General features: G+C 46.3%; 2 protein-coding genes across 3 annotated transcripts in view; one reads left to right on the top strand and one right to left on the bottom strand.

Annotated features, from left to right (window-relative positions):
- The window catches only part of EIF4B (eukaryotic translation initiation factor 4B), a 38,926-nt gene extending 36,994 nt beyond the window's left edge, over positions 1-1,932 (bottom strand). The window contains exon 1 of one of the 2 annotated variants that reach the window (XM_024256789.3): positions 1,582-1,932. In XM_024256789.3, coding sequence (XP_024112557.1) covers positions 1,582-1,594 — 13 coding nt within the window. In that variant the 5' untranslated portion in view covers positions 1,595-1,932. The remainder of the gene's footprint in view (positions 1-1,581) is intronic. The other variant, XM_024256788.3, reaches the window with a different exon arrangement.
- A 19,313-nt stretch (positions 1,933-21,245) lies between these two features.
- On the top strand, positions 21,246-21,765 carry LOC100431550 (large ribosomal subunit protein eL32-like). Its single transcript, XM_054527973.1, has one exon. The coding sequence runs from the start codon at positions 21,294-21,296 to the stop codon at positions 21,699-21,701; it is 408 nt and encodes a 135-aa protein (XP_054383948.1). The 5' UTR covers positions 21,246-21,293; the 3' UTR covers positions 21,702-21,765.
- The last annotated feature ends 968 nt before the right edge of the window (positions 21,766-22,733 follow it).

The raw sequence follows: 22,733 nt of genomic DNA, 5'->3' as shown, positions 1-22,733 counted from the left end.
TTAGTTTAAAATATATTTAGGACTTTTACTAGCCCACTGGAGAAAAAAATATGAACATTTTTGTAAACTTCAGATGCTTTCGGGCAGCATCCTAAACTGATGATGACACCTTGATACTTTTAAGTTGCTAAGGAGTCTCAAAGATTATGACCTTGCTCTGCCAGCTGAGAGCAGTGTGGTCTTAAATAATATTCCTCAGCTGGGAAATACCACTAGCTCTCTGCAGTACCTCAGGATGGAACGAGACAACATGTACAAAAGTGCTTGGTCAAGTGTCAAGCGTTACACCAATGAAAGATGTTCAAATGCACCTCAAATTTCTCAACATTTTCCAAAGCCAACCATAACCCTTAGCTTCTTTGTAATAGAGATGATGAATTACTAGGTAAGAAATGAGCACCCAGAGATAGTTCAAATAATGTTTTGAAGAATGCAAGGTCATGCCAGAGAAAACAAACTATATTCCCCAAACTAAAATCAATGCTACAAGATGTTGGGTCATCACTGCTCTTATAAGCCCATTAGAAATGTAATTAGACTCGCAAGGCACTGATATTCCCCTCCAAGGTTGTCTAAAGAAGTAAGCGACTCCAGCCACTAGTAAGCACTATTTTAAAAGTACCTGCTGGTAGTTGTACACTTACCTTAAAAAAAAAAAAGCTGAAATCTACCATTGGATCTATCCAAATTCAACCAACATGGAAGCGCCAGAAGAGAAACCTGATCCTGGCATATAGCTGCGCTGAGTAAAAAATGCCTCCAATTGAGTATGAGAAAAAAGCCTAGAAGGAAATCGAGGTGCACACCCGTGCTTCTCCAACACGTGTGCGCAGTACACTAGGTTCCCCACCCCCATCGAACGCCAATAGCCCCAACCTCCAAGCCTAACACACACACCCTTGGAAGAATACAGGCACAGGGCCACACTCTAGAAAGGGAAGACACAACCTAAAAGGACATAAAAAGAGCCCAACACAGGCGCGTTAAAAAGCTTCCCATCTGGGTTCTAGCGCACGCATTGAAGGCGCGCCCGTCTCTACTACCCTCGTGTCTCCTACCGCGCACGCGCACCGCTGCCTTCCCTCGCCCCTCCACTGACTCGCGTCGCGTTCCAACTGCTCCCCCCACAACACTTATTCCCCTGCCCCCGACTCCGGTCCGCTACAGCCTCGCGCCTTGGAAACGTAGTCTAATGTGCACTCGTCCGCGCAGCAACCGCCTCCTTCCTTCCTCCACGCCTTCACGCGGGCACGGTGCTTCACGTCTACGAAAAGGCCTCGCACCACCCGCACACTTTTCTGCGCCTCCTTCTCCAATTCAGGCCAGAGTCCACCATTACTGCCTATTCCAATCTCGCGCAGAAAGGGTGAAAAGAGTGTGAGGGGGAGGGGAAGGACACCTTCCCCTCCCCCCAAACATCCCGAGGCGGTAACCTAACATGGCCACGCCGCCAGCCTGCCGCAGCCCTCAATTCAGAAAGGAACCGGCGCCAGCAATTCCCCGACTTCAGGAAATCAGTGGATCACGCTCGGAGGGGGGTTTCAGAGCCCAGTCCTTGGCCGCGCTCGGCTGCTCGCTCACCTGAGGCCGCCATGTTGGGAGAGGGAAAGAGAACGCAAAAGACCCGGATGAGGCAATCACGTGATTATAGCGGGCGCGTCGAGCTATGAGACGCGAAGCTGGGAGGGGGCGGGGAGGTGAGGACGGAGACAGGAGGTGGGGCGGCGCTGCTCTAGGTTCGTAAAGCTGCGTGGCGAGGTGGCACGGCGTCCGACGGGAAGACATGTGCGACATGTGGCCAAAGGGGTGGGGCGTGGCTTGTCGCGAAACCCCTCACGCTTTACGTAGGGCTACACGCGAGCGCGGGGCTTCAGCTGAGTCCTGGCTGGCCTCCTGACGCACAGACTTCCTGCCGGAAGAGTGGCGGGAAGGGCGGGGCTTCGCTGCTAGTTCCGCTTACTCTGCACGGAGCCGGTGATGGGTGTGGCGAAATGGATGTTCTGAAAGGGAAGAGTCTGAGTTTAATGTACTTTTTTGAGACGGAGTTTCGCTCTTGTTGTCCGGGCTGGAGTGCAATGGCGCGCGCGACCTCGCCTCACTGCAACCCCCGCCTCTCGGGTTCAGGCGATTCACCTGCCTCACCCTCCGAGGTAGCTGGGATTACAGGCGCCCACTACCATTCGCTGCTAGTTTTTTGTATTTTTAGTAGAAACGGGATATTTCACCATATTAGCCATGCTGGTCTTGAACTCCTGGCCTCAGGCTGTCCACCCGCCTCGGCCTCCCAAAGTGCTGGATTATAGGCGTGAGCCACCGCGCCCGGCCTAGTTGTTAAAAGCCACATCAGAAATCACTGATTTTATTTTTATTTATTTTTATTTTTTGAGACGGGGTCTCGCCCTGTCTCCCAAGCTGGAGTGCAGTGGCGCGATCTCGGCTCACTGCAGCTTCAACCTCCGGGGCTCAAGCAGTTCTTCCACCTCAGCCTCCCGAGTAGCTGGGACCACGGGCGAGTGCCTCCAGGACCAGCTAATTAAAAAAAAGTCTTTGTGTGGAGACGGAGTGGCGGGCTTGAGGGGGCGGTGTGTATCCCTGTGTCGCCTGGGGTGGTCTCGAACTCCTGGACTCAAGCATTCCTCCCTCCGAGGTCTCCCACAGTGCCGGGATTACAGGCATCAGCCACTGTTTGTTTTCAAATTACTTTTTGTAAAGGCAAAACAAATCGAACGTCTTGTGTAAGAATGGTTTTAATGAGGCATGTTTAGGCGGAATAAGAAGGTAACAAATGCTGAACACTTAATTGCCATGGGCTTTTACCTCATTTAATGGTCCAATTTACTGACTAGGTTTAGTCCAATTTAGGCCTTTGGCATTTCTGAGACTAGGGCTATTCATGCTTCCCCTAGCTGATGTTACATTTCATTCATTAAATGAAAATTTTTGTTTCCCACCGTGTGCCAGGCACAGACACTTGTGGGTACAACATGGAATAGAACTCTCCCAAAAAAGGTTATATTCTAGTGGGGGAAGGACAGATAATAAGCAACTAATAAATAAAATATTACAACAAGTATTCTGTGAGTAATTAAAACAAGGTGGTGTCATAAGTTATTAGGTGCAACTTTAGATTGCCTGTCAGAGGAGACCTCTGAGGAAGTGACATTCAGACGGAGGTCTAAATTACAAGCTGCCAGCCCTGGGAATGTCTTTTGAAGAGGTTTAGGAGAAGACAGGATGCGCAGTTGGGATTGCTGCAATATGGTGAGGGCAGGGGAGGGAAGAGTGGTACAGGATTAATCTTGAGAGATAGGGGCTGGATCATGTGAGGCTGTGTAACCAGGTTTAGGAGGGGTTTGGATTTTATCTCGAGGGGATTGGGAAAGTGTGGAATGATTTAAAGCAGAGAAATGTCATGAGTTGAAATAAAATTTTAAAAAGGATTACTTAGTATCCTGATGTGAGTGGTGGTTACATGGGTGTATATCTAGAAGTCGTATACTTAAGATTTGTGAATACTTAAGATTTGTGTACTTTATGTAAGTCATGCGTTAATTAGAAAAAAAGAGATTACTCAGGCTACTGAATGGAGAGTGCAATTGTCAGAGGTGTTTGAACCAGAGCAACTCCTTGAATAGGGCTGGGTAAAATAAGTCTGAGACCTACTGGGCTGCATTCCCAGAAGGTTAGGCATTCTTAATCACAGGATGAGATAGGAGGTCAACACAAGTTATAGGTCACAAAGACCTTGCTGATAAAACAGCATGCAGTAAAGAAGCCAGCCAAATCCCATCAAAACCAAGATGGTGACTAAATTGACCTCTCCTCACTGCTCATTATATGCTAAATATAATGCATTAGCATAGTAAAAGATACTCCCACCAGGTCTTGAGAGTTTACAGATGCCATGGCAATGTGAGGAAGGGGGAGGAACCCTCAGTTTGGGAATCGCCCTCCTCTTCCCGGGAAAAACATGAATAATCCACCCCTTGTTTCCCATATAATCAAGAAATAACGGTAAGTATTCTTAGTCAAGCAGCCCATGCTGCTGCTCTCTGCCTATGGAGTAGCCATTCTTTTATTCATTTTTCTTTCTTTTTTTTTTTTTTTTTTTGAGATAGGGTCTCACTTTGTTACCCAGGCTGGAGTGTAGTGGCGAGATCATGGCTCACTGCAACCTCCACCTCCTGGGCTAAAGCGGTCTTCCTACCTCAGCCTCCCGAGAAGCTCAGACCACAGGCACGTGCCATCATGCCCAGCTGATTTTTGTATTTTTTTGTAGAAATGGGGTTTCCCTATGTTGCCCAGGCTGGTCTTGAACTCCTGAGCTCAAGTGATCCTCCTGCCCCAACCACCCAAAGTGTTGGGATTATGGGTGTGAGCCACCACGCCTGGCCAATTCTTTTATTCCTTTGCTTTCCGAATGAACTTACTTTCACTTTATGGACTTGCGCAGAATTCTTTCTTGCATGAGGTCCAAGAACCCTCTCTTAGGGCCTGGATCTGGACCCCTTTCTGGTAACACAATAATGGAAGAGAAGGTCCAAATAAAGGGTTGTTGCTCTGCTGGGTGTGGTGGCTCACACCTGCACTTTGGGAGGCTGAGGCTAGCAGATCACCTGAGATCAGGAGTTCAAGACCAGCCAGGTCAACATGGTGAAACCCTGTCTCTACTAAAAATACAATTTTTTTTTTTTGAGACAGAGTCTTGCTGTCTCACCAGGCTAGAGTGCAGTGGTGCTATCTCGGCTCACTGCAACCTCCGCCTCCCGGGTTCAAGCTATTCGCCTGCCTCAGCCTCCTGAGTAGCTGGAACTACAGGCACGTGCCATGGCTAATTTTTGTATTTTAGTAGAGACAGGGTTTCGCCATGTTGGCTAGGATGGTCTCAATCTCCTGACCTCGTGATCCGCCCGTCTCGGCCTCCCTAAGTGCTCACGCCTGTAATCCCAGCTACTCAGGGAGGCTGAGGCAGGAGAATCGCTTGAGCCCAGTAGGCAGAGGTTGCAGTGAGCTGAGGTCATGCCACTGCACTCCAGCCTGGGTGACAGAGCGAGACTCTGTCTTTAAAAAAAAAAAAAAAAAAAAGTTGTTGCTAGCTAGGAGCTGTGGCTCCTGCCTGTAACCCTAACGACTAGGGAGGCTGAGGTGGAAGGATTGCTTCAGGATAGAGTTTGAGGCTGCAGTGAGCTATAATCACACCATTACACTCCAGCCTGGACAACAGAGCGAAACAGACCCTATCCCTAGAGAAAAAAATGGTTGTTGCTTTTCATGGGCTGTAGGCACTTTTGCCTAAATAACTATAATAGTTATCGAAGATAACGCCTAAGATTTTGGCATGAGCTGCTGGGCGATGCCTTTTACTTAGATGGTAAAGCCTGGGTAGAACAGGTTTGGAGAGGGTGTGTGGGCTCTGTTTTGGCCCTGCTCTGTTTGTGATATATACTAGTCCAGTGCTTCTCAGATTTTAATGTTTACCAATCACCTTTTGACTTTTAACTTTTAAGTCAGATTCCAATTCAGTAGGACTGAGATGAAGCATGAGATTCTGTATTTTTTCTGGTTTGGATCATTAAAATGGAATGAAATCTGAGAATTAAGACCATTAACTTAAGAATTAAGTTGACCAGGCCGGGCACGGTGGCTCACGCCTGTAATCCCAGCACTTTGGGAGGCCGAGGCGGGCAGATCACAAGGTCAGGAGATTGAGACCATCCTGGCTAACACGATGAAACCCCGTCTCTACTAAAAATACAAAAAATTAGCCGGGCGTAGTGGCGGGCGCCTGTAGTCCCAGCTACTCGGGAGGCTGAGGCAGGAGAATGGCGTGAACCCGGGAGGCGGAGCTTGCAGTGAGCCGGGACTGTGCCACTGCACTCCAGCCTGGGCAACAGAGCGAGACTCCGTCAAAAAAAAAAAAAAAAAGAATTAAGTTGACCATTGGACGCAGTAGATTTCAAAAGGTTCAGAGAAAAGCCAAATAAAATAGGGATGTATTGGGTAGGGAGAGACTCCTAGTTACTGAGCGTTTAAAATATCCCAATGTTATGACACTTAATGAACTAGCTTATTTAGTCTTCACAGTGGCCCTATAAGGTTGATGAGATTAATCTCATTTTTAGGTAATGACAGCAAGATTCAGAAACAAGAAGTACCAACCAGGCGTGGAGGCTCACGCCTGTAATCCCAGCACTTTGGGAGGCCGAGTTGGGTGGATCACTTGAGGTCAGGAGTTCGAGACCAGCCTGGCCAACATGGTGAAGCCTCATCATGGAGAAACCACGTCTCTACTAAAAACACAAAAGTAGCCAGATGTGGTGGCGCATGCCTGTAATCCCAGCTACTCAGGAGGCTGAGGCAGGAGAATGGCTTGAACTTGGGAGGTGGAGGTTGTGGTGAGCTGAGATAGCACCATTGCACTCCACCCTGGGCAACAAGAGCAAAACTACGTCTCAAAAAAAAAAAAATAAATAAAACACAAAAATTAGCCAGGTGTGGTGGCAGGCACCTGTAATCCCAACTATTTGGGAGGCTGAGGCAGGAGAATTGCTTGACCCGGGAGGCGGAGGTTACAGTGAACGAAGTTCAAGCCACTGTACTCCACCCTGGACGACAGAGTGAGACTCCATCTCAAAAAAAAGGAAAAAAAATCCTGCCATTTTTGACAGCATGGATGAACCTGGAGGGACATTATGCTAGGTGAGGAAATTTTTTTTTTTTTTGAGATGTAGTCTTGCTCTGTCACCAGGCTGGAGTGCAGTGGTGCAATCTCGGCTCACTGCAACCTCTGCCTCCCAGGTTCAAGCAGTTCTCCTGCCTCAGCCTCGTGAGTAGCTGGGACTACAGGCGCACACCGCCACGCCCAGCCAATTTTTTGTATTTTAGTAGAGATGAGGTTTCATCATGTTGCCCAGTCTGGTCTTGAACTCCTGAGCTCAGGCAATCTGCCTGCCTCAGCCTCCCAAAGTTCTGGGATTACAGGCGTGAGCCAGTGCGCCTGGCCTATTCCACTCACTTCTATTTTGTTAAGGTTAGGAAGCTAAAATAATGGGTATATTATTGTTTTCTGTTTTCTCTCCCCACAATCCAAGCAAAATATATCACTACTTTAAAGATGTGTATTTCTGCAGAATAAAATATTTTTATTGCTGAGTTTCGAATGTGTGAGGTTAATTTTAAATATATATGAATATTATGTATGGGTTCTGTTTCTGGTTTGGTAAATAAGTTCCCAGCAGATCAATCCTGTCATAGATAATGATAATCTCTGGACAAAAATAAAAAGAGAAAACCCACAATTATCTGAAAGCTGTGGAGAATGCACAAAGGCAAGCAGTTTTGGAGGGGAGTTGAAACTTGAAAGCAGGTGCTGAACTGGGGTGGAATAGTGGGATGTCGGGGGCTGAAGTTTGTGTCACATCTGTGTCATGAGAAAGGCATTGACCAAGACATTCTCAGCTACCAGAAAGTGAGGGGGGAATCTTGTACAGAAGAGAGCCAGAGTTCTGTGTTCAGACTCTGCCCAAATCTAGCTGGTCCTTGAACCATGCATGCATAGAGCAGCATACAAACAGTTCAGCTAAGGAAAACAATAATAAAGACTTGAACTGAGATCCCAGCTGCTATCTATTTCAAGTGAGTGAGTTTGTAGTTTGAGTCTAACCAATTTAATATCCTGCTAAAACAAAACCATCAACATCTTTGGAGGGCATATTAGTTTCCTGTTCTTGAAGTAATAAATGAACAGAAATTTAGTGGCTTAACACAACATAGATTTATTCTTTTACAACTCTGGAGGTCAGAGTCTGAAATGGGTTTCACCGGGCTAAAATAAAGGTGTTGACAGACTGTGTTCCTTCGGCCAGACGCCGTGGCTCGTACCTGAAATCCCAGCACTTTGGGAGGCCAAGAATGGGCGGATCACCTGAGGTCGGGAGTTCGAGACCAGTCTGACCAACATGCAGAAACCCAATCTCTACTAAAAATACAAAATTAGCCGGATGTGGTGGTGCATGCGCCTCTAATCCCAGCTACTTGGGAGGCTGAGGCAGGAGAATCACTTGAAACTGGGAGGTGGAGGTTGCAGTGAGCTGATATCATGCCACTGGACTCTACCCTGGGCAACAAGAGTGAAACTTCGTCTCAAAAAAAACAAAACAAAAAAAACCAAAAACACTGTGTTCCTTCTGGAGGCTTTAGGGGAAAATCTAAGGTTTTTGTTTTGTTTTGTTTTTTGCCTTTTCCAGCTTTTATAGACTGCCTACGTTCCTTGACTCATGGTCCCCTTCCTCCATATTCAAAGGCAGCAACATAGGTTTGAATCTTTCTTACACTGAATCACTTTGACTCTTTTCTTCTGCTTTTCCCTCTTTCACTTTTAAGGACCTCTGTGATACATCAGGCTCACTTGGATAATCCAGTATAATCTTTTTTTTTTTTTTTTTTGAGACGAAGTCTCACTTTGTCACCCAGGCTGAAGTGCAATGGTGCGATCTCGGCTCACTGCAACCTCCACCTCCTGGGTTCAAGCAATTCTCCTGCCTCAGCCTCCCGAGTAGCTGGGATTACAGGTGCCTGCCACCACGCCTGGCTAATATTTGTATTTTTAGTAGAGACGGGATTTTGCCATGTTGGGCAGGCTGGTCTCGAACTCCTGACCTCAGGAGATGCGCCCACTTTGGCCTTCCAAAATGCTGGGATTACAGGCATGAGCCACTGCACCCAGCCAATCTCCCTATCTTAAAATCATCTGGTTAGCAGGCCAGGTGCGGTGGCTCACGCCTGTAATCCCTACACTTTGGGAGGCAAAGGTGGGCGCGTTGCCTGAGGTCAGGAGCTTGAGACCAGCCTGGCCAACATGGCGAAACCCCATCTCTACTAAAAATACAAAAATTAGCCTGGTGTGGTGGCAGGTGCCTGTAATCCCAGCTACGGATGCTGAGGCATGCGAGTTGCTTGAACCCAGGAGGCAGAGGTTGCAGTGAGCTGAGATTGCGCCACTGCACTCCAGCCTGGGTGACAGAGCAAGACTCCATCTCAAAAAAAAAAAAAAAAATCTGGTTAGCAAACTTAGTTCCATTTACACCCTTAATTCCCCTTGGCCATGTAACATGACATATTCAAAAGTTCCACGGATTTAGATTTGGACATCTTTGGGAGGATATAACCACAAAAGGATAAAACAGAATGTAGAGTCTCTACAGTGTAACATTCACAATGTCCAGGATATGGGCCAGGCATGGTGGCTCATGCCTGTAATCCCAGCACTTTGGGAGGCCGAGGCGGGTGGATCATGAGGTCAGGCGTTTGAGACCAGTCTGGCCAACATAGTGAAACCCCGTCTCTATTAACGATACAAAAAAATTAGCTGGGCATGGTGGTGGGCGCACCTGTAATCCCAGCTACTTGGGAGGCTGAGGCAAGGAGGATCACTTGAACCTGGGAGGCAGAGGTTGCAGTGAGCTGAGATCGCACCACTGCACTCCAGCCCAGGCGACAGAGTGAGACTCCATCTCAAAAAAAACAAAAAACAAACGAACAAAAAACCCACCATGTCCAGGATACAATCAAAATTATTCAACATATGAAGAATGTGGAAAATGTGACCCATTCTCAAGGGACAAGACATCAGAGGTCAACCCCAAGATAACACCAATGCTGAAATTATCAGACAAGGACTTTAATGCAGCTATTATAACTGTGCTCATTGAAGTAAAGTAAAATATACTTGTAATGAATGAAAAGATAAGAAATCTGGTGGCAACATATAGTTCCAACTACTCATAAGGCTGAGGTGGGAGGATTGCTCTAGTCCAGTAGTTAAGTGTATGTTTGATTTTGTAAGAATACAAAGTCTCTATGTTGTTTGACATTCCTACTAACAATGTGTGAGAATTCTAGTTGCTCCACATACTTGCTGACAGTTGGTATAGTCAATTCAAAAATTTTCAGTCACTTAAAGCTGGGTGCAGTGGGCCGGGCACGGTGGCTCACACTTGTAATCCCAGCACTTTGGGAGGCCGAGGCGGGCGGATTTCCTGAGCTCAGGAGTTTGAGACCAGCCTGGCCAACATAGTGAAACTCTGTCTCAACTGAAAAAATACAAAAATTAGCTGGGTGTGATGGCACGCACCTGTAGTCCCAGCTACTCAGTAGGCTAAAGCAGGAGAATCGCTTGAACCTGGGAGGCAGAGGTTGCAGTGAGCCGAGACGGCACCATTGCACTCCAGTCCGGGTGACAGAGCAAGACTCTTGTCTCAAAAAAAAAAAAAAAAAAAAAAAGCTGGGTGCAGTGGTGTGTTCCTATAGTTCTAGCTACTTGGGATGCTGAGGCTGGTGGATTGCAGGGGGCCAGGAGTTGGAGGCTGCAGTGAGCTATGATCACACCATTGGAATCCAGTCTGGGAAACAGACTGAGACTCTGTCTGAAAACAAAAACAAACAAAAACAACAACAACAACAAAAGAAACAACAAAAATCTAAAAAGCAGAGGGATAAAGTGTAGAGTTTTTATTAGTTTTCTTTTTGCTTGTTTGTTTATGCAAGCAGTGTTATTATCAGCTTAAGATAATGGGTTATAAGGTATTGTTTGCGAACCTCATGGTAACCTTAAATCAAAAAACATATAATGGATACACAAAAAATAAAAAGTGAGAAATTAAATCATACCACCAGAGAAAATCTCCTTCACTAAGGCCGGGCGCGGTGGCTCATGCCTGTAATCCCAGCACTTTGGGAGGCCGAGGCGGGTGGATCACGAGATCAGGAGATGGAGACCATCCTGGCTAACATGGTGAAACCCCATCTCTACTAAAAATACAAAAAAAAAAAAAAAAAATAGCTGGGTGTGTTGGCAGGTGCCTGTAGTCCCAGCTACTCGGGAGGCTGAGGCAGGAGAATGGTGTGAACTCGGGAGGTGGAGCTTGCAGTGAGCTGAGATTGCGCCACTGCACTCCAGCCTGGGCGACAGAGCAAGACTCAGTCTCAAAAAAAAAAAAAAATCACCTTCACTAAAAGGAAGACAGGAAAAAGGAAAGAAGGAAGAGAAGACCACAAAACAACCAGAAAACAAATAACAAAATGGCAGGAATAAGACCTTACTTTTCAATAAAAAGACCTACAGTGGATGAATGGATTAAAAAGCAAGACCCAATGATCTGTTGCCGACAAGAAACACACTTCACCTATAGACACACATAGACAGAAAATACAGGGATGGAAAAATATATTCGATGCCAATGGAAACCAAAAAAGTACAGAACTAGCTATACTTTTTTTTTTTTTTTTTGAGATGGAGTCCTGCACTGTCACCCAGGCTGGAGTGCACTGGTGTGATCTCAGCTCACTGCAACCTCCACCTCCTGGGTTCAAGCAGTTCTCCTGCCTCAGCTTCCCGAGTAGCTGAGACTACAGGCGGAGACCACCACAACTGGCTAATCTTTGCATTTTTAGTAGAGACAAGGTGTCAACATGTTGGCCAGGCTGGTCTCAAACTCCTGGCCTCAGGTGATCCACCCACCTCAGCCTCCCAAAGTGCTGGGATTACAGGCATGAGCCACGGGGCCTGGCTGGGACTAGCTATACTTATATCAGACAAAATAGATTTCTTTTTAAATTTTTTATTATTTTTATTTTTATTTTTATTTTTTTGAGAAGGAGTCTTGCTCTGTCGCCCAGGCTGGAGTGCAATGGCATGATCTCGGCTCACTGCAACCTCCACCTCCCAGGTTCAAGCAATTCTTGCACCTCAGCCTCCCAAGTATCTGGGATTATAGGCTCCTGCCACCATGCCCAGCTAATTTTTGTATTTTTGCTAGAGATGGGGTCTTACCATGTTGGCCAGGCTGGTCTCAAACTCCTGACCTCAAGAGATCCACCCACCCTGGCCTCCCAAAGTGCTGGGGTTACAGGCGTGAACCACCATGCCCAGCCAACGAAATAGATTTAAAGACAAAAACTGAAAGAGACAAAGAAGGTCATGATATAATGATAATGGTCAATTCAGCAAGAGGATATAACAATTGTAACTATATACACACCCAACACTAGAGCAACCAGATATATAAAGCAAATATTATAATACCTAAAGAAAGAGATAGACCCCAGTACAATAATAGCTGGAGACTTCAACACTCCACTTTTAGCATTGGACAGATCTTGCAGACAGAAAATCAACAAAGAAACATCAGAGTTAATCTGCATTATAGACCAAATGGACCTAATAGGTATTTACAGAACATTTCATCAAATGGCTGCAGAATACACATTCTTTCCTTCAGCACATGGATCATTCTCAAGGATAGAACGTATGTTAAGTTACAAAACAAGTCCTTTTTTTTTTTTTTTTTTTTTTGAGATGGAGTCTCACTCTGTTGCCCAGGCTGGAGTGCAGTGATGTGATCTCGGGTCACTGCAGGATCTGCCTCCTGGGTTCACGCCATTCTCCTGCCTCAGCCTCCCAAGTAGCTGTGACTACAGGTGCCCGCCACCATGCCTGGCTAATTTTTTTTTGTATTTTCAGGAGAGATGGGGTTTCACCGTGTTAGCTGGGATGGTCTCGATCTCCTGACCTTGTGATCTGCCCGCCTCGGCCTCCCAAAATGCTGGGATTACAGGTGTGAGCCACTGTGTCTGGCCAACAAGTCTTAAAACATTCAAAAAATTGAAATAATATCAAGCATCTTCTCTGACCACAATGGAATAAAACTAGAAGTCAATAACAAGAGAAATTGTGGAAACTATACAGACACACAGAAATTACCCAATATGCTATTGAATGGCCAGTGGCAAAATGAAGAAATTAAGAAGGAAACTGAAAAATTTATTGCAACAAATAATAATGGAAACATGAAATACCAAAACCTATGGGATACAGTGAAAGCAGTACTAAGAGGGAAGTTTATAGCTATAAGCACCTACACCAAAAAAAGAAGAAAAACTTCAAATAAACAACCTAACAATGCATCTTAAAGAACTAGAAAGTTGGCTGGGTGCGGTGGCTCACACCTGTAATCCCAGAACTTTGGGAGGCCGAGGTGGGCACATCACAAGCTCAGGAGTTCGAGACCATCCAGGCCAACAGGGCAAAACCCCGTCTCTACTAAAAATACAAAAATTAGCTGGGTGTGGTGGCGCGCACCTGTAATCCCAGCTACTCAGGAGGCTGAGGCAGGAGAATTGCTTGAACCTGGGAGGCGGAGGTTGCAGTGAGCTGAGAGTGGGCCATTGCACTCCAGCCTGGGTGACAGAGTGAGACTCAGTCTCAAAAAAAAAAAAAAATAAATAAATTAGCTGGGCGTGGTGGCGCATGCCTATAATCCCAGCTATGGGGGACGCTGAGGCAGGAGAATCGCTTGAACGGGGAGGTGGAGGTTGCAGTGAGCCAAGATCGCGTCACTGCACTCCAGCCTGGGTGACAGGGCGAGACTCCATCTCAAATAAATAAATACATAAATACATAAATAAAAAGAAATAGTGAGGCTGGGTGCAGTGGCTTATGCCTGTAATCCCAGCACTTTGGTAGGCCGAGGCGGATGGATCACCTGAGGTCACGAGTTCGGAACAGCCTGGCCAACATGGTGAAACCCCGTCTCTACTAAAAATACAAAAATTAGCCAGGCGTGCTGGTGCATGCCTGTAATCCCAGCTACTTAGGAGGCTGAGGCAGGAGAATCGCTTGAACCTGGGAGCTAGAGGTTGCAGTGAGCCAAGATCATGCCATTCCAGCCTGGGCGACAAGAGCAAGACTCCATCTCAAAAAAAAGGAAATAGTGGGAGTTGGTGGTAAATGGGCCTAAAATGGTTGTAAGGTTTTCATATTATACATGAAGAAGTAGAATATTAACCTATCCCTAGGCTGTGAAAAGTTATGGATGTGTTTTCTAAGCCCTAGAGCAAGAATTTAAAAAGTAATGTAATTAGGTATAGCTGGCCAGGCACGGTGGCTCACTCCTGTAATCCCAGCACTTTGGGAGGCCGAGGCAGATGGATCACGAGGTTGGGGGTTCAAGACCATCCTGGCCAATGTGATGAGACCCAACATGGTGAAACCCCGTCTCTACTAAAAATACAAAAAATTAGCTGGGCGTGGTGGTGGGCACCTGTAGTCCCAGCTACTTGGGAGGCTGAGGCAGAAGAATCGCTTGAACCCAGGAGGCAGAGGTTGCAGTGAGCGGAGATTGCGCCACTGCACTCCAGCCTGGGCGACAGAGTGAGATTCAGTCAAAAAAAAAAAAAAAAAAAAAAAAAAAAGAAAAGAAATAGTAAATATCAGAGTAGAGATAAATGAAATTGAAATGAAGAAAACAATACAAAAGATCAACAAAACAAAAAGTTTTTTTGAAAAGGTGAACAAGATTGAGAAACCTTTAGCCAGACTAAGAAAAAAAATGTGAAAACCTAAATAAAATCAGAAATGAAAAAGGAGACATTACAACCAGTACTGCAGGAATTCAAATGATCATTAGTGGCTACTGTGAGCAACTATGTGTCAATAATTTCGGAAATCTAGAAGAAATGGATAAATTCCTAGACACAGAAAGTGGATTAGTGGCTGTCTAAGGTTGGGAGGATGGAAGAAGTGGTAACTGCAGGGGAGTGGTAACTGCTAAAGGGTATCGGTTTTTCTTCAGGGTAATGAAAATACTCTAAAATTGATTGTAATGATAGCTGCATCACTCTGTGAACATACTAAAAACCACTTGTGTATTTTATTTTTATTTTTATTTATTTATTTTTGAGATGAAGTTTCACTCTTGTTGCCCAGGCTGGAGTGCAATGGTGCGATCTTGACTCACTGCAACCTCCACCTTCTGGGTTCAAGTGATTCTTCTGCCTCAGCCTCCCTCACCACGCCTAGCTAATTTTTGTATTTTTAGTAGAGACAGGGTTTCACCTTGTTGGCCAGGCTGGTCTCGAACTGATCTCAGGTGATCCGTCTGCCTCAGCCTCCCAAAGTGCTGGGATTACAGGCATGAGCCACCACACCCGGCCAATTGTATACTTTAAATGGGTGGATTGTTTGGTGTGTTAACTGTATCTCAAAGCTGTTTTTAAAAAAATGTAGGCAAAAAAACACATATTCAGATACAAGAAAACTAAGAATTCATTGCCAATAGACTGTATTTAAGCCAGCTGGGCAAGGTGGCTAACGCCTGTAATCCTACCACTTTGGGAGGCCGAGTTGGGCAGACCGTCTGGGCTCAGGAGTTTGAGACCAGCCTGGGCAACAGGCAACCCCGTCCCTACTGAAAATACAAAAAATTAGCTGAGTGTCACCTGTAGTCCCAGCTACTCAGGAGGCTGAGGCATGAGAATCACTTGAACCTGGGAGGCAGAGGTTGCAGTGAGCTAAGATCACGCCACTGCACTCAAGCCTGGGCAACAGAATGAGACTCTGTCTCAAAAAAATAAAAAATAAGAAAGAACTGTGTTACAGCCAAACTAAGGGAAGTTCTTCAAACTAAGGGGAAATGATACCAGAGGGAAATGCATATATTTAGGAAGGAATACAGAGTATTTATACAGTAGGTTACCAGGTAAGTGTAAAAGGCATATTTTCGTCTTAATTTCTTTTTAAAAATTATTTTTATTTATGATTTATTTATTAAAAATACTATAGGCTGGGCGCAGTGGCTCACTCCTGTAATCTCAACACTTTAGGAGGCCAAGGCGGGTGGATCACCTGAGGTCAGGAGTTCAAGACCAGCCTGACCAACATGGAGAAACCCCATCTCTACTAAAAATACAGTTAGCCGGGTGTAGTGGCAGGCGCCCGTAATCCCAGCTACTCAGGAGGCTGAGACAGGAGGATTGCTTCGAACCCAGGAGACAGAGGTTGCAGTGAGCCAAGATCGCGCCATTGCATTCCAGCCTGGGCAACAAGAGTGAAACTCTGTTTAAAAAAAAAACAAACAAAAAAAACTGTAATACACATATTTGCTTTTCTGTGGGTCTTTTTTTTTTTTTTTTTTTTTTTTTTTGAGTTGTAAGCTCATTCTGTCATCCAGACTGGAGTGCAGTGGCGCGATCTTGGCTCACCACAATCTCCATTTCCCAGGTTCAAGCGATTCTTCTGCCTCAGCCTCCTGAGTAGCTGGGATTACAGGCACACACCACCACGCCCAGATTATTTTTAGTAGAGATGGGGTTTCACCATGTTGGCCAGGCTGGTCACGAACTCCTGACCTCGAGTGATCAAGCCTTGGCCTCCCAAAGTGCTGGGATTACAGGTGTGAGCCACTGCGCTTGGCCCTGTGTGTCTTTTTTTAAGAGACAAGGTCTTATTCTGTCACCCAGGCTGGAGTGCAGTGGCCTTAAATCTCTGTGCTCAAGCAATCCTCCTACCTCAGCCCCCCAGGCAGCTGGGACTACAGGTGTGTGCCACCACACTCAGCTTATTTTTATTTTTTATATGTTTTTGGTAGAGACTGGGATTTCACTATGTTGCCCAGGCTGGTCTCGAACCCCTGGCCTCAAGCAGTTCTCTTGTCTCGGCCTCCCAAAGTGTTGGGATTACAGAGGCATGAACCACAATGCCCTGCCCCTCTTAATTTATTTGAAATACACTTGACTGCCAAAAGCAAATATTAGAACATGGTCTTGGGGAATTATAATGTATTTAAATGTAATGCATACAACTATAGCTAAAACATAGTGGGAACTGGGCCAGGTGTGGTGGCTCATGCCTATAATCCCAACACTTTGGAAGGCCGAGGCAGGATGATCCCTTGAGCCCAGGCGTTGGAGACCAGCCATGAGCAACATGGTGAAACCCCATTTCTACAAAAAAAAAAAAAAAAAAAAATTAGCTGGGCATAGTGGTGTGTGCCTGTAGTCCCAGCTCCTCAGGAAGCTGAGGTGGGTGGGTCACTTGAGCCCGGGAGGTCGAGGTTGCACTGAGCTGTGATTGCCACTGCACTCCAACCTGGGTGACAGCAAGACCCTGTCTCAAAAATAAATAAACAAACGAATGAAAAGAAGGCTGGGCGCGGTGGCTCACACCTGTAATCCCAGCACTTTGGGAGGCCAAGGTGGGCGGATCACGAGGTTAGGAGTTCTAGACTAGCCTGACCAACATGGCGAAACCCCTTCTCTACTGAAAAAATACAAAAATTGGCCAGGCGTGGTGGCGGGCACCTGTAATTCCAGTTACTCAGGAGGCTGAGGCAGGAGAATCGCTTGAACCCAGCAGGTGGAGGTTGCAGTGAGCCGAGATTCCTCCACTGCACTCCAGCCTGGGTGACAGAGTAAGACTCCATCTCAAAAAAATAATAATAATAAGTTAAAAAATAAATTAATTAAAAAGAAGGCCGGGTTCGGTGGCTCACGCCTGTAATCCCAGCACTTTAGGAGGCCAAGGTGGGCGGATCATGAGGTTAGGAGTTCGAGCCCAGCCTGGCCAATATGGTGAAACCCCATCTCTACTAAAAAATACAAAAATTAGCCAGGCATGGTGATGCTCGCCTGTAGTCCCAGCTACTCGGGAGGCTGAGGCTGGAAAATCCCTTGAACCCGGGAGGTGGAGGTTGCAGTGAGCTGAGATTGCACCACTGCACACCAGCCTGGGCGACAGAGCAAGACTCCATCTCAAATAAATAAATAAATAAATAAATAAATAAATAAATAAGTTCGGGCGCGGTGGCTCACGCCTGTAATCCCAGCACTTTGGGAGGCCGAGGCAGGTGGATCACGAGGTCAGGAGATCCAGACCATCCTGGCTAACACGGTGAAACTCCGTCTCTACTAAAAATACAAAAAATTGGCTGGGTGTGGTGGTGGGTGCCTGTAGTCCCAGCTACTCCGGGGGCTGAGGCAGGAGAATGGCGTGAACCCTGGAGGCGGAGCTTGCAGTGAGCCGAGATCGCGCCATCTCACTTCAACCTGGGCGACAGAGCGAGACTCTGTCTCTAAATAAATAAATAAATAAATAAATAGTGGGGCCAGGCGCAGTGGCTCACGCCTGTAATCCCAGCACTTTGGTAGGCCGAGGCGGATGGATCACCTGAGGTCAGGAGTTCAGAGCAGCTTGGCCAACATGGTGAAACCCTGTCTCTACTAAAAATGCAAAAATTAGCCAGACGTGCTGGTGCGTCCCTGTAATCCCAGCTACTCAAGAGGTTCAGGCAGGAGAATCGCTTGAACCTGGGAGCTAGCATTTGCAGTGAGCCAAGATCGTGCCATTGCATTCCAACCTGGGCGACAAGAGCTAGACTCGTCTCAAAAAAAAAAAAAAAAAGAGGAAATAGTGGGAGTTGGTGGTAAATGGACCTAAAATGGTTGTAAGATTTTCATATTTCACATGAAGAAGTACTATACTAACCTAACCCTAGGCTGTGAAAAGTTATGGATGTATTTTCTAAACCCTAGAGCAAGAATTTAAAAAGTAATGTAAAGGGGTATAGCTGACTGGGCGCGGTGGCTCATGCCTGTAATCCCAGCACTTTGGGAGGCCGAGACAGGTCGGGAGTTCAAGACCATCCTGGCCAACATGATGAAACCCCATCTCTACTAAAAATACAAAAATTAGCCGGGCGTGGTGGTGCGTGCTTGTAGTCCCAGCTACTTGGGAGGCTGAGGCAGGGGAATCGCTTGAACCCGGAAAGCAGGGATTGCAGTGAGCCGAGTTCATGCCACTGCACTCCAGCCTGGTGACAGAGCAACACTCCGTTTCAAAAAAAAAAAAAAAAAAAAAGACGTATAGCAAAAAATTCAATAAATAATGTGGAATTCTAAACAATATTTAATTCAAACAAAGGCAGAAAAGGAGAAACAGGTGAAAAAATAAAACAGTTGGACAAATAAAATTATTTAAAACAGGCCGGGCGCGGTGGCTCACGCCCGTAATCCCAGCACTTTGGGAGGCCGAAGCGGGTGGATCACGAGGTCAGGAGATCGAGACCACCCTGGCTAACACAGTGAAACCCCGTCTCTACTAAAAATACAAAAAATTAGCCGGGCGTGGTGGTGCTCGCCTGTAGTCCCAGCTACTCCAGAGGCTGAGGCAGGAGACTGGTGTGAACCCGGGAGGCGGAGCTTGCCATGAGCCGAGATCGCGCCACTGCACTCCAGCCTGGGCAACAGAGCGAGACTCCGTCTCAAAATAAACAAACAAACAAACACTTTTTAGGAAAAACACATAAATTGGTCTTCCTGAACATTTCACATGGGAACCGGTACTATCCAGAGCCTAGTGTGCAGGTTTTTGCTCCAGTTCAGTCTTTAGGAGCTATGCAGAGCAAGAGTAAAGAGAAGAAATGCAATATAGGAGGAAGGAAAGTAGGTAGAATTCAGAAGAACCTTTTTGACTATAAGGAATTTGAAATATGCAAAGGTTGTAACACAAGAACATTTTGAATCTTCTTCTGTGGAGAAGCAGCAGGCACCCCCTCAGCAGTGTGACCAGGAGATAGGAAAGATATAGCCAGGTCACCTCCCAGGGGTAGGTTCTGTCACTTACAGACAGAACCTTGGCATGAAACACTGGGCTAGTGTAGGGTTCTGTTGTGATGGCTGCTCCCTGGTAGCATTCCACAAGGTTCTCTCCTCAGCACTCCTCTCTTTTTGTACCAAAGGCTGCAAATGCCAGTGTCTCCAGGAGCCAGGTAGACAATGTGAATGATTTAAGCAGCCTGGCAAGCATGTGGCAAACTGCAGAGCACATGTTCCATGTGGCAGAGACATTTACTGCTCACCCAATATCCATGAGCTGCCCCACATTTCTCAGGCCCCTGATGAGGGTCCTGGGACTAGTTTCGGCAAATGGACGGTTAGTTCAAGTACCATTTCACTTTGTGTTGGAAGCATGTAAGAGCCACAAAGCAGCCCTTCAGCTCCGGCTCCCTGAAGGGATCATCTAGAGTGTAAGTTGGAATAGCAGAGTCTTAAGATGTGCGCAGCCTGGATCCCTGAGTCATTGCAAGGAAGAAAGCTACCCTGGAGAGTTGCCTGATTCAGCAGCCTGGATCCCTGAGTCATTGCAAGGAAGAAAGCTACCCTGGAGAGTTGCCTGATTCACCCTGGACTTTGCTTGAACAAGAAACAAATCTTCATTGTGTTAAGTCGCTGATATTTTGTCACTGTGGCCTAGCCTACTCTATGTACTTTCTTTAAAGGTGACAGTCACAACTCAACCCTGACTCTCATTGTCAAGTGAAATAGGGCCCAACGTTACCAGATCTTCCAGTTTTTCAAGATAAACTAGATATATAGATTTTTTTTGGTGAAATAGTCCAACATTTAAAAGTGGATAGTTAATTCAAAAAATCACGACCCTGTGTAGCCCAAATAAAGCACACCTGGGGCCAATTTAGCCCATGGGCCACCAGTTTCAACTTGTGCCCTGCACTGTTTTCCTTAGTGACTCATCAATTCCCAAAGCTTCTGTTGTCACTCCTGTTCAGATGGGGGCGAAGACCCTATCTTTGTGTCAAAGCTCCTGGTGAGCTCAGTGAATGCCTTCAACCTTTCAACCATGTATTTCTAGCTTTAGCTTAAATGCTGGAGTGTAGCCCTAGCATGTTCTTTTTTTTTTTTTTTGAGACAGAGTCTCACTCTATCCCCCACGCTGGAGTGCAGTGGCATGATCTCGGCTTGCTATAACCTCCACCTCCTGGGTTCAAGTGATTCTCAAACCTCAGCCTCCCCCAGGCAGCTGGCATTACAGGTGCCCACCACCGTGTCTGGCTAATTTTTGTATTTTTAGTAGAGACAGACAGGGTTTTGCCATGTTGACCAGGCTGGTCTCAAACTCCTGATCTCAGGTGATCTGCTTGCCTCGGCCTCCCAAAGTGCTGGGATTACAGGCATGAGCCACCGTGCCCAGCCTCAGAATGTTCTTTAAGCTGTCAGTCCTACCTGTCCCCTGACAGCATAAGTGCACACTGTTAGGGACATAATGGCTCCTTCTTTCCTTTTTCTTTTTTTTTTTTTTTTTTTTTGAGATGGAGTCTTGCTCTGTCGCCAGGCTAGAGTGCAGTGGCACAATCTCAGCTCACTGCAACCTCTGCCTCCCAGGTTCAAGCGATTCTCTTGCCTCAGCCTCCCAAGTAGCTGGGATTACAGGTGCCTGCCAGTACGCCCAGGTAATTTTTGTATTTTTAGTAGAGATGGAGTTTCACCTTGTCGGCCAGGATGGTCTTGATCTCTTGACCTCATGATCTGCCTGCCTTGGCCTCCCAAAGTGCTGGGATTACAGGCGTGAGCCACCACACCTGGCCTTTTCTTTTCTTTTTTAAAAGATGGCTCTCTTCCTTGGCGCTGCCTACGGAGGTGGCAGCCATCTCCTCCTCGGCATCATGGCCGCCCTCAGACCCCTTGTGAAGCCCAAGATTGTCAAAAAGAGAACCAAGAAGTTCATCTGGCACCAGTCAGACCAATATGTCAAAATTAAGCGTAACCGGCGGAAACCCAGAGGCACTGACAACAGGGTTCGTAGAAGATTCAAGGGCCAGATGTTGATGCCCAACATTGGTTATGGAAGCAACAAAAAAACAAAGCACATGCTGCCCAGTGGCTTCCAGAAGTTCCTGGTCCACAACGTCAAGGAGCTGGAAGTGCTGCTGATGTGCAACAAATCTTACTGTGCCGAGATCGCTCACAATGTTTCCTCCAAGAACCGCAAAGCCATCGTGGAAAGAGCTGCCCAACTGGCCATCAGAGTCACCAACCCCAATGCCAGGCTGCGCAGCGAAGAAAATGAGTAGACAGCTCATGTGCACGTTTTCTGTTTAAATAAATGTAAAAACTGCCAAAAAAAAAAAAAAAAAATGGGTCTTGCTATGTTGCCAAGGCTGGAGCTCCTGGGTTCAAGCAATCCTCTAGCCTCAGCCTTCCAAGTAGCTAGAACAATAGGCATATGCCACTGTGCTCGGCTCTAACGATTCTTTCTCATGGCTTGACTGTATCTCCTTTTCTTCACACATTTCCTATTCAACATTGACATTTCTTTATTAGCTTCTGACCCAGTAATTTACTTTCCCAGTTATGGCCTTACATTGCCCTTTGGACCTGACACTCAGTCTTGCTCCTCTGATTAAACGTTTTTCCCTCAGTTTTTTTACTCTTTGGAGATTTGGATTCTGCCTTCCACTGCCCTGTGGGTTTGCCCTGAACTAGTCCTGAGTTTTCAGTTTGTCTCCTACACATTTCACATTCAACATGTCTCAAGTGGAAAGGTTCATCTTTCTATTCCAGCTTCCCTATTGCTGTTAATGGTACTACTATCTTCCAAGTCATAGTCTCAAACCCTTGGTATCATATTAATCTCTCCATCCAAAACCAAGCCAATCATTTATTGACTCCCTAACATGTGCCCTGTTCTAGGCACTGAATAGACAATGACAAACTAAAAAAAGTCTGTATCCTCACGGAGCTTACATTATATTGGGCATGAACAGACAAACAAATATATAATAGGTTGGCTGGGCACGGTGGTTCATGCCTGTAATCCCAACACTTTGGGAGGCCAAGGCGGGTGGATCACCTGAGGTCAGGAGTTTGAGACCAGCCTGGCCAACATGGTGAAACCCCATCTCTACTAAAATACAAAAATTAGCCAGGCGTGGTAGTGGGCACCTGTTATCCCAGTACTTGGGAGGCTGAGGCAGGAGAATTGCTTGAACCCGGGAGGTAGAGGTTGCAGTGAGCCGAGATTACGCCATTGCACTCCAACCTGGGTGACAGAGTGAGACTCCATCTCCAAAAAAAGATAATAATAATAATTATATATACATATG

Source organism: Pongo abelii, chromosome 10 (genome assembly GCF_028885655.2).
Source record: "Pongo abelii isolate AG06213 chromosome 10, NHGRI_mPonAbe1-v2.0_pri, whole genome shotgun sequence".
In the NCBI taxonomy this organism is placed as follows: domain Eukaryota; kingdom Metazoa; phylum Chordata; class Mammalia; order Primates; family Hominidae; genus Pongo; species Pongo abelii.
This window is presented reverse-complemented; position numbering and strand designations above follow the sequence as displayed.